The sequence below is a fragment of the Glycine max genome, chromosome 7 (assembly GCF_000004515.6).
Source record: "Glycine max cultivar Williams 82 chromosome 7, Glycine_max_v4.0, whole genome shotgun sequence".
NCBI lineage: Eukaryota > Viridiplantae > Streptophyta > Magnoliopsida > Fabales > Fabaceae > Glycine > Glycine max.
The window spans coordinates 17,656,482-17,667,627 of NC_038243.2; the positions used below are offsets into that span (position 1 = coordinate 17,656,482).

The following is an 11,146-nucleotide window of genomic DNA, read 5'->3' on the forward strand; positions in this document are numbered from 1 at the left end:
TTTTTCCTCTAGCTGCTCCGATTGAATTCCTAAACGTCAAAGAGACAGAGAAGGAATTGAAGCCTCCACTTGTACTGTCACCATGCGATTTATTTTTCTCCCTCCACAAATATTATCTCGCAAATCCCATCGGTGAACGCGTGTGAAATTGAATTTCGAATAACATATCCAAATTTCATAAAAATCCAACGGTTAACGAAACCGGGATCATAGTTTTACCGAGACAATTCTGGGTTTCTACGGGAAAGAAAAATGCTACAATGCAAGGGGTATTTCTCTTATCTCAGACACAATATCGAAATTCCCAACGGTGAAAATTCTCTTGATTTGGTTGCAAACGTGGTGCTCAAATTTCACGACGATCCAACGGTGAACGAGTCCGAGATCGTTGTTTTTCTGAGACAGGTTAGGTGGCCTGCGGAAAAAAGAGAGGGTTTTGGGAGAAGAGAGAAGAAACAACATTGTGAGGCAGAGGAGAGTCAGTCTGAAAATTGACCTAGCATGTTGTTATTTATAGCTAGGGGCATTTACGACCTATTGTTTACTCTATTTATTTATTTATTATTTTATAAAAACAAACTTTATTTTATTCTCTATCAAACAATTAAATAAAATACTCTTTTTATTTTCTCTCAAATCATTATTTTAATTAATAATTATATCTCCTTATTTATTTATTTATAAAATCTCATCATTTTTTTAAACTCTATTTATTTATAAATAACAATCCTTTTTAATCTAGCTTACGAAAATTGGGATGTTACAATTGGGATTTACGAAACAATATTCATGGAGAGAGAAAAGTGAATCGCACAAAGACAATACAAAATGAAGGCTTTAATCTATTCTCTTTCTCTCTAACGCTTGGAAATCCTATCAGAGCAAATAAGAGGAAAAACTCGAGGAATCTTAGAAAATTGCTAGAGATGTCGCTATCGCTGTCAGAATACACACGTGAGTCTGCTTAGAGTAAACATGTGTAAGGATCCTTAGAAGAGTAAATTGGTGTTTATTTTAAGATGTTTATTGAATTATAATTTTCCTTTATGATTATAAATACAATATTGTTGTGTTTGACGAATCAATTGATGTTCTGATGTGAATTGGTAGATAAATTTGAGTGCTCTTGGTGTTTTCGTATTTTTTATTTATGATTTTGATTCATTGATTTTAATATGATTGTGCGGAATTGTTTAAGGGGTTTTACACCATGTTGTGAGAAACATTTTGTATAAATTGTTATAGTGAGATTATGAAATGGTGATTCAAATTGTGAGTAAGTGACAAATTGAACTTGTGATGAATGACACGTGTATTGAAATGTGTGTATTGAGTTGTGAACTATGAACTGTGCAATCACATAATTGTAAGACCCTTTAAGGGCGAAAAATTTTTGCGCAATGAGTATTGTGATGGGATCCACTGTGGGGACCCGACGAGTTTAATCATAAGCGCGATGAGATAAAATTATTTTGAGAATAATTGAGAAGTCGTGTGTATTGCATAGTTCATAGGTAAAGTGTATATGATTCATGAGGTGTGATAACATATTTAATTGGGATTATACCATTATGATTGAGACCAAGTGTATGTGATAAATTGAGTATGTACTGACTTGTAATATATATGTGCATTGAGTTATTGTGTGCATTGAGTTGTGAGCTATGAATTGTAGTACAATCACATGACTACAAGACTTTTTAAGGGCGATGAGTTAATGCACGACGATTATTGTGATGGGAATCACTGAAGGGACCCGACGAGTTTAATCACAAGCGCGACGAGATATAATTATTTTGAGAACAATTGAGGAGTCGTGTGTTTTATACAATTCATAGATATAGTCTGCGTGCTAAAATATTTTATGGGTTGGACCTGAATCAGGAGGGGATGCCCTGACGGATTCTTCGGAGTGTAGACCTTGGGGGTAAATACACTCAGTTTGAGTGCTCCTTTAAGCTTATGCTGATCCCACATGGTTGGAGCATTCTTGCAAAATAGTGTGACCCCGATTGGTCTCTCTATGATTTTACCTAGTGAGAGTGACCTGACTTACTAGTGTGTGGTTTGTCTTGTCATATACTCCTAGGCACCCGATGAGGTTTTTCACTGATATGGTATCAAATTGCATATAGGATTGAGTCTTAGTGTATCTATTGTATAACGTTTGTGTATTGATCGATATTGATTAATTTAGTGATATTGTGTTTTGATCCTTGAGTACATGAATGATGTGAAAATGAATGAGACGTGTTGTGTTATAATGTGATGTTACTCGACAAAGTGATGGAATGACGTGAGCTATGTTTAAGTAAGTTATATTTCGTTTATCTGATATATATATATATATATATATATATATATATATATACATGTTGTCTTGTTTCTCTCTATGAACTAGGAATGTGATAACTCACTCCTCGTGTGCTATTTGTGTTTGGATCCTGTGATGATCTCGAACCTTGTGTTCGTGAGAGCAGATGGTTAGGTGAATGACTATGAAGAACCTCATGCTAGAGGACACAAGAACACAATGCTATGATAGGATGTGACATTGGGGTATATGTTTCTATATTAATTGCATGAAGTCTTGGACGACCTTATTTTGAGTCGAGATGATTTATTATTTATTTGGACAAATTTTATTATGATGTTAGAAAAATGAATGTGAGCCTTTTACCCTTTTGAAATGCTTGTATTTAAATGTGTTTTAAAAGTTTTTAATTAATTCTGATTTCTTATTCCTTTTATTATTAGTACACATATGTGAGGGATAGAGGTTGTCACATGATCCATTCCACATCATGAGTTTGTGGAATGATTTCATCCATCACTGTAATTGGTTATGAATTATCTACAACAACTCCAATGGAAGAGTCATGTATTTGATCCTTTCAGACATGACACTATCTGGCACTCTTTCTCCATCTATACTCAATCTCAGAAATAGTAGTCTCAAGAAGTTGGACTTCTACAATTCTTGCAACATATAAACATAAGTTATAATTCTTTTGGTGGTAGTATTCCAAGCAATCTAAGTCATTGCACTGAACTAAGTATATTATTTGCTGGTCATAACAACTTCACAGGAACAATTCCATGCATGGATTGAAAACTCTTCATCTTTATCTTTACTTAACCTAGCTGTGAACCACTTGCATGAAAGCATACCGATTGAGGTAGGGAAATTATCAAGATTGACACTTCTTGCACTAAATGGAAACAACTTGTCTGGAACAATTCCTGGTACTGTTTTTAATATTTCTTCCTTGTTCTTTTTCACTGTTTCTCAAAATCACCTGCATGGTAACAACCAGCTGATTTTGGTTACACTCTTCCGAATCGTGAAACATTGGCTGGTGGAGTCAACAGCTTCACTGTAACAATTCTGGAATCGTTGTCAAATGCTTCAAGGCTAGAAATTCTTGACTTTGCTGAAAATGGCCTCACTAGTGTGTATGCCTCCTAAGAATATAGGAAGATTATCCCATTTAATAAGACTGAATTTTGATGACAATAGACTCGGAACTAGGAAAACTGGTGATCTGAATTTTCTTGCTTCCCTGGTTAATTGTTCTGCTCTTGAAGTTTTTGGCCTTGCTGATAATAGTTTTGGAGGATAACTACTTAGCACAATTGCAAATCTTTCAACTCAATTAATTATACTTACTATAGGCAGCAATGGAATACATGGAAGTACCCCAATTGGGATCAAGAACCTTGCTAACTTAGCAGTTCAAGGATTGGGAGAGAACAACCTAAGTGGTTTTGTTCCTCATACAATAGGTACGCTTCAAATGTTAAATGGTTTGGAATTGAATGGCAACAAATTTTCTGGGGCAATCCCTTCATCCATTGTAAATATGCAAGGTTAATAAGGCTACAGATGGAAGAGAACAACTTTGAGGGAAGCATACCAGAAAGTCTAGGAAAGTGCTAAAGATTGTTGATGCTAAATTTAAGCCATAACATGCTCAATGGTACCATACCAATACAAGTCTTTGCCTTGTCTTCTCTTTCAGTTTACTTGGACTTGTGTCATAATGCTTTGATAGGATCTGTGCCTGTTGAAGTGGGCAAGTTGGTCAATCTTGCTCAGTTGGACCTCTCAAAAAAAAAATTGTCTGGCATAATTCCATCCTCTCTTGGCAGCTGTATTGATTTGGAATGGATACATTTGCAGGGAAACTTTTTTTGAGGGAAACATTCCTTCAACTATGCAGTATTTGATAGGCTTACAAGATATAGATCTATCATGCAATAACTTGTCTGGGCAGATTCCTGAATTTCTTGCTGAGTTCAAAGTGCTTAAGCATCTCAATCTTTCTTACAATGGCTTCAAGGGAAAAAAAAGTAGGGAGGAATAGGATCTTCAAGAATGCAACTTCCTTTTCTATGTATGGAAACATCAAGTTCTGTGGTGGTGTCCAAGAGTTAGATTTACATGCATGCACCATCAAAAAAGCCTCTTCCTTCAGAAAATTTCATGACCCCAAGGTGATTATCCCTCTAGCTAGTGCACTTGTTTTTGTGCTCTTTCTATTTTGTTTTCTTGCAATCTTTATGATAAAAAGAGCAAGAAAGAAATCTTCTAGATCAACTACTACAAAGGATTTGGAATTGCAAATTTCATACTCAGAAAATTGCAAAATGCACTGGTGGATTCTCCCAATATAACCTTATTGGGTCAGGAAGTTTTGGTTCTGTGTACAAAGGAACCCTTTCAAGTGATGGATCAAGTGCTGCAGTTAAAGTATTGAATCTTGAACAAAGAAGAGCTTCATTGATGAGTGCCAAGTTCTAAGAAGTATAAGGCCCCGCAACCTTCGCAAGATCATAACAGCTATCTCAAGTGTAGATGGTATGTTCTCAGAATTTTAATAACTACGGTTCCAGGAATTTGAGGACCAGGAAGGGCCTCCCTTAACAAAATGAATAAAAACTGAGTATTATTTTCTATATCCTCTGTATTACACTAATCATCCTATATATAGAACTTGGATGATAGAGGTAGTAGACCACTAACAAACTCTTAACCGAAAAGATACTGAAATATTCTCATAACAGAAACCATAACAAAATACTAGTGCTAATAGGAGTGGTGGCAGACAACATGTCTCCCTAGCCCATTTAGTCTAATTCCTAATAACAGGCTTATTCAATAATAATCTGCTAAATACTTTGGTGCTGATATTTTCCTCTTGGGTCTGCTTGTCATATCCACTTGTGGTAGCTTGCTCTGTGTATCAGTAGATCATCAAGGTAACGACTTCAAGGCATTGGTGTTTGAGTTCATGCCAAATGGAAGTTTGGAAGAGTGGTTGCATCCTGTAGATAATCTGCATAAACAGACAAAGACTTAATATAGCAATTGATGTTGCTTGTGCTCTGGAATATCTCCACCACTTTCGTCATACACCAATTGTTCATTGTGATATAAAGCCAAGTAATGGTGCTTCTTGACAACAATATGGTGGCACATGTTGGTGACTTTGGATTAGCTATATTTCTGTTTGAAGAATCAAACGGTTCTCCCCAACAATCAACCATGTCAAGTGTGCTAATGGGTTATCCTTCTCGGTATGTCTTTCACTCTCTCTCTTAAATTTAACCCCTTTTTGTTTGTCTCAAAGGAAAGTAAACAAAAAGAACGGTTGAAGGAAATTAAAATTTGACATGAAGGAAAGATGAAAGAAAAGAAAATATTGAATTTTTGTTCCTATAAGTCAACTCTTCCTTTGTTTCTTTTATTTTCTCTTCAACTCTATTTTGTTTCCTCTCATCCAAACAAACAATAAATGTTCAATTGTGAGTTACATTCAAGGTTTTAAAAAATAACTTACGACCGCGATTTTGGTCACAACGTCAAGGTTTGTGTTCTCTATGACTACACTGACTTCCATTTAGGTCATATCCGCCACATTTGTTTGTAGTTTCCCACAATATTTAGAATTGCAATGAAACCGCGAACACGGTCACAATTTTAAACCTTAGTTATATATAATAAAAACTGATCAGTTACAAATGATGCAGAATATGGAATGGGTGGCCAGCCTTTAGCACTGGAAGATAGTTACAGTTATGGGATACTATTACTTGAGATTTTCACAGGAAAAAGACCAACAGATGAAGCATTTGAAGGTGTCAGCATGCATGGGAATTTACCATTTTACAGCCTTGGCTTTACCAAACCATGTCATGGAAATAATTGACCCTTTATTGCTCCCTAAGCAAGAATTTGATGATAGAGATGAAGAATTTTGGGCAAAGGAGAAAGCAATGTTGAGGGAGAATGAACCTGAAGTAATAGAGTGTTGCAAATAGGAGTGTCATGCTCAACCACTTCACCACGTGAAAGGGTGTCTATGACTGAGGTCGTTAACAAACTGCATGCAATTAAAAGCTCCTATTTAGTACTAAATAGTTAAAATAGAATGAATAGGTGAAAATGGAAAAGGGTGCCAAGATAAACTATAGATAAACTATATAAGTGGGGAGTAATCCTCACCTTACAAGTCGGTTTTATAGGGTTAAGCTAAATTCATGAAAAATTCATGTTCTGACATAGTATCAGAGCCTATCCTAAATGGATTCCTATGGTTGTCACGCTCTAGGCAGGTAGCCTTGATGAGCGTGAGGGGAGGTGTGGTGATGGGGCATGTTGAAGTCTCACATCGAATAAAGATAGTGTCGAGATAAACTATATAAATGAAAAATAATCCTCACCTTACAAGCCAGTTTTGTAAGGTTAAACTAAACTCATAAGAAACACCTTTTCCGACAAAGGATAGAGGGATAAGCATAGTACCAAGTAAGTTGTATGGACGCAAAAACTGTGTTACCTATATGTGATTTGAGTAGTTAGGTATTACTTCACATTTTACATTATTATTGTAAGAGTTGTTTTAAAGAAAATCGGAAATGCGATGTGAATTTAGTGCTTATCTGTTTGGACATAAGTTGGTGACGCAAAAAATCACATTCCAATCATAAAAAAAGCGTGTAAGCTACAAAGCAAAGCTTTAGGAGATACGTAATTATTACAACATACATGATACAGGCAATTATTAAGAGAATTTTATGCCTAAATAAATTTTGTAAATAAAATATTATAGGAGATAAGAAAAAAATTGAGGAAGAATCGAAAATTGTGGAAAATTACAATAGTAAAGAGAACAGTTATATAACACTTGGATTGGTGTCTTAATTTCATAACTTAATATTTTTTGGGTGAACCTGATGCTTCTTATTGAGAATGAGGACTAATCTCTCAAATTATTTTGATATTTATTTATCATGAAAGATGACAATATAAAATTCTTTAAATTGTATATACATAAACCATTTTTTTTAGTTTATGACTTTTGGTGCATTACACAAGATAGTCTTTAAGACAAAAACTCCGAGACTTGTTTGTAGCCACTCAGATAGACAAACCAAGAATTAGTTAGTTGATGAGATTCTCACTTGGGATAAAAAAAAGGCAAAATGACCGCGTGCAATTTGATCCGTGTTCTACTTTTACCATGGTTCTAGTACCATAAACTCCTATGACCCCATCAATATAAAATGTACCCCACTTCCACTCTCAATAACACACAATTAAGCTTAATTTGCCAACAAAAGCTTACTACAAAGGAATAAACGGTTTTTTCTGTGACCAAACTTCACTCCATCAACATCAAGTGATGGCCCTCAACACCTCTTGCTCCATGGCCATTGTTGACATGCTAGGAACTCATGTTCCTAAATGTGCTATTCATGTTTCTAACACACCCAAATTTTCCTTGTCCCAGCTGAATGACAAAAAGGGCTGCAACTTGGGGTTCCCCAAACTTGTTCAAAACAACAAGGGCCTTTTCCCACTTCATGCTGTGCCATCCAAAACAATGGTCCTTTTCTATTTTATTTTGTTTGCTTCTTACATTGTTTTCATTGTTTGAATGATAGATATATATATTGGTTTAGGCCTTTAATGTGTTTTGTGTAACATGATGCAGGTGGACTTGGACAATTTGGTGCTTCAATCTCAAGAACAACCAAGTGAGTTCTAACATCTTTTAGGATCTTTCTACAGAATATTTTTATTCTATGGCTATAAAAACTCTTAAAAATGTCAATTTGTGTTGTGCAGTGGAATCAAAGACAATAAATGTCAAATTTCAGTTACAACGCAATTGTAATTTTGGGGAAGAATTTCTAGTAGTTGGTAATGATCCTATGTTTGGTTCATGGAACCCTGAAAATGCCATACCAATGACATGGTCAGAAGGGCATGTGTGGACTGCAGAGATGGTGAGTATTATCATTAATTTATTATTATCTTTCCAAAATATGAAAAATGTTGTGTGATGGAAAAAAAAAAAAGAATTGAGTGTTGCAACATTTTATGCAATCAGGGTGTACCTGTTGGAAAATTCCAATTCAAAATCATTCTGAAAACAAGAGAAGGTGAGATTGTTTGGCAGCCAGGGCCAGATAGAAATCTCCACACATGGGAAGCAATGAACAGAATCACTGTTTGTGAGGATTGGGACAATGCTGAGCAACAGAAAGTAACAGAAGATGATGGAGTTCCAAACATTAAGGAGGAAGATCAACTTGCTAACACAAACAAGGAATTCCAGATGGAGTCAGAAATGCCAAATTTTGCCGAGAATTTGGGTAATTCTAAGGAGAAGCTGAAATCAATTCTGATAAAGTGCTAAAAAGCACACGTCCAATCAAAATTGCTTAATTTTGTTTCCTTATAAACAAAGTATGATCTACTAGAATTAAAGCTCAAGTTACTTTGAGCTCGGCATTTCAATTCTGCTGATAGTATAACCACTTATTTATTAGTAAAAATAAATGTGTTACTTCTATTGTATGGTCATATATGTTCATCAATGAAATGAGTTTTTTACCTATCCATGGCTCATCAGTTTATTTCTCAAAAATCGAAGAACTATAATGGCCAAAAAGGTTAGCAGAAAACATTGTCTATAATTTAATCTGAATATTCAATAATTAGAAATAGTTGGACTCTTTTGTCCTTAAAACAATCAAATTAGACATAGATAATTAAGTCATTTCCAATTAATATTTAAATGGGTAGTAAAATAAATAATAAATAAAAAGATTCTCCCTTGGTTGATCCAAATGAGAGGTTTTTAAATTTTAGAATCAAATAACAGTACCATTCATAACAATTAAACGATAAGGTTTTATAGCTCGGGAGGTTTTAAAAACAATTTTTTGTATGTACACTGACAGCAAAAACATAAAATTAGAAACAGTTCTGTATAAATAGAAGAAAATAAAAATTAAATTTTATTTCTACTTAGAGGAATAAATAAGAAATCAATTTTTAAGAGATAGAGAATTTTTGAAAAGTTACACTGGTAAGGCAAAAAGAAGTTAAAGTCATGTTTAAATATTAAGTTCAAAATTCGTGTTTCAAATATATATTATAAATAGATATACTATTATATTCTTATAATTTATAAACATTAACTAAGAGGAGAATAAAATAATAAAACCTCAGAACAAATTTACTAGTACAATTAAAAAATTATAAATAATTTACCTTCCTTTCAAATCCATCAAGCAGAAGAAAAAAAAATGCAAAAAAGAGCAATTTTGACCCTTTCCCTCCTTACCATTTCATTTTTCTCCTGCCATATACACTTAATATTTTGACTAGAAAAATGTCACTCTTGTAATTTGTTACTTTAACTCATTAATATAGACCATTTTTTTCTTTCAAGCTCATCAAACTTGAATAAGACTTTTCCACGTAAGTATACTTTGTTGGTAGGGGTGGGAATAGGTCAAACCAGGTTTTAAAAGGCCTGAGCCTAGCCTACGATGAATCTTTGAGGCTTGAGTCTGACCTATAACCTATCAAAGACTTTTATTTTGGTTCGGCCTAACCTTTTTAAAAGTTTGGTGTGGCCTGATGCCTTTTTAAAAGTCTTCTTCACAATAAATATCTAATATTTTATGGAGTAGGAACGTAATAGAAAAGTTAAAAAAAAAAAAGGAAAAGTCAATCAAAATAATGAAAAATATAAAAGGACACATGACTCACCTAAATTGTAATTAAAGTCCTTGATTATAGGAATAGAAGTTATGGAGTGTAATCAAAGTCTGATCGTTTCAAAAAAAAAAATTAATTGTATCCAAAAAATAATATTATATATTGATACCCAAAAAATAATATATATATATATATATATATATATATATAGGCCGGCCTATCAGGCTTATAAGGCTTCTTAATAAGCCTAAGACTGGTCTATTTAATTTAATAGGCTTTTAAAAAAAGCGTGAACCTAACCTTTTGATTAAATAGATCAGTTCAAGCCCGACTTTATGTAAGGTCCTAGGTCCCTATAGACTGACCTGACCTATTTTCACCCCTATTTGTTGGTAAACCGGGTAGGTTAAAAACTAGTTGACTTCAAAATATAAGGCCACGAAACAAGCAAAACAACACCAGAAAAAATACTTTCATAAAAAAATGATTTTTCACAACAAATTACATTGGTAATTTAAAACTAAACATTTAGAGCTCTAAAAGAATTAATTCTTTTTGATTAATTATTTTTTACCAAAAAGAATTAATTCTTTAAAAGTTTTATTTGTAGGGAATAATTTGGTGATTAATTATTTTTTTACGTATAATTTTGATTATAAATGAATTGAAGAATTAGTGACTATTAGAGAAAAAAAATAAAACATCCGTCAGTTATGATGCCTTTTGAAGAAGATAGAAAGAAAAAATAATTCAATTTATTAATCACATCATAAACCTGTCTATTTTTGCTAAAGAAACATCAAATTTTTGTTAAAATTATGAATCACAATTTTTATTTTTGTTTCTCTTTTCAAATCCTGCTTTTACATTATACTAAAATCCTTTAAAAAAATTGTTTTTTAATAAATTTCTGAGTAAGCATTTAAATTACTTTATATATAAAATCCATCATAAATTCTCAAGTACTTTATCGACAAATTAAAATTTTAAATAGAAAACTTCATTAAGATATCAAATTAGATTATTTTAAAAAACTTGAACTAAAATAACTCAAGACCAAAATCAAGCATAAACTTAAAAGACAGAAAACAAAACTAAACTCCGATTTATTAAGACTTAAGATTA

The 11,146-nt window shown here is 33.3% G+C and overlaps 1 protein-coding gene and 1 pseudogene across 1 annotated transcript; both read left to right on the top strand.

The window, feature by feature from the left end:
- The first annotated feature begins 2,096 nt into the window (after nucleotides 1-2,096).
- LOC102665308 (putative receptor-like protein kinase At3g47110) lies at nucleotides 2,097-6,428 on the top strand (annotated as a pseudogene).
- Nucleotides 6,429-7,638: 1,210 nt separating this feature from the next.
- LOC100814042 (uncharacterized) lies at nucleotides 7,639-8,893 on the top strand. The gene is made up of 4 exons (XM_006583580.4): nucleotides 7,639-7,892; nucleotides 8,001-8,043; nucleotides 8,135-8,295; nucleotides 8,400-8,893. Exons 1-4 carry the CDS (start codon nucleotides 7,689-7,691, stop codon nucleotides 8,706-8,708), a joined length of 717 nt encoding a protein of 238 aa, XP_006583643.1. The 5' UTR covers nucleotides 7,639-7,688; the 3' UTR covers nucleotides 8,709-8,893.
- The last annotated feature ends 2,253 nt before the right edge of the window (nucleotides 8,894-11,146 follow it).

What these genes read in the sequence shown, in the direction of transcription:
- LOC100814042 (XM_006583580.4), top strand. Translation starts at nt 7,689, where the DNA reads ATGGCCCTCAACACCTCTTGCTCCATGGCCATTGTTGACATGCTAGGA. An exon ending in CTGTGCCATCCAAAACAATG is followed by an intron (nt 7,893 to 8,000) that starts GTCCTTTTCTAT and finishes AACATGATGCAG; the next exon opens with GTGGACTTGGACAATTTGGT. An exon ending in TCAATCTCAAGAACAACCAA is followed by an intron (nt 8,044 to 8,134) that starts GTGAGTTCTAAC and finishes TGTGTTGTGCAG; the next exon opens with TGGAATCAAAGACAATAAAT.